This window comes from Eimeria mitis, genomic scaffold (genome assembly GCF_000499745.2).
Source record: "Eimeria mitis Houghton genomic scaffold, Emh_scaff528, whole genome shotgun sequence".
In the NCBI taxonomy this organism is placed as follows: Eukaryota; Apicomplexa; class Conoidasida; order Eucoccidiorida; family Eimeriidae; genus Eimeria; species Eimeria mitis.
The window spans coordinates 11,860-12,309 of NW_013573559.1; the positions used below are offsets into that span (position 1 = coordinate 11,860).

A 450-nucleotide genomic window follows, 5' to 3' on the forward strand; every position below is an offset into this window, starting at 1 on the left:
TCAGCTAGCGAAGCGACGAAGACTGTCCTCCCCGCCCGTAGGAGAGTTGCCAGCAGCAGCAGCTGAAGACAGCGCAGCAGCAACAGCAGCAGCAGATGTCGCTGCAGCAGCAGCAGCAGCAGACATCGTAGCAGCAGCAGCAGCAGCAGCAGCAAGTGATGACTTTCTGGAGCTGAGCTTTGGGGACATTGGGGATGAGTGTGATGCTGCAGCTCCTGCTGCTGCTGCTGCTGCTGCTGCTGCTGCATGTGAGGGAAGCACCGGAGCAGCAGCTGCAGCAGCAGCGGAGCAGCTGCAGCAAGACGAGTTGCTGCTGTGGCTTGAGGATGCTGATGCAGCAGCAGCAGCAGATTTGTCAGAAGCTGCAGCAGCAGCAGCAAACGGAGCAGCACCGTTGGTGACGGAGCCCGAGCAGCAGCAACAGCAGCAGCAGCAACAGCAGCAGCAGCA

General features: G+C 60.4%; 1 protein-coding gene across 1 annotated transcript in view; it reads left to right on the forward strand.

Annotated features, from left to right (window-relative positions):
• The window catches only part of EMH_0015160 (uncharacterized protein), a gene marked incomplete at both ends in the record, with an annotated part of 6,535 nt that overhangs the window by 3,537 nt on the left and 2,548 nt on the right, over nt 1-450 (forward strand). Inside the window, one exon of the mRNA XM_013500323.1 lies at nt 5-448. Within this exon, the coding sequence (XP_013355777.1) occupies nt 5-448 (444 nt within the window). The remainder of the gene's footprint in view (nt 1-4; nt 449-450) is intronic.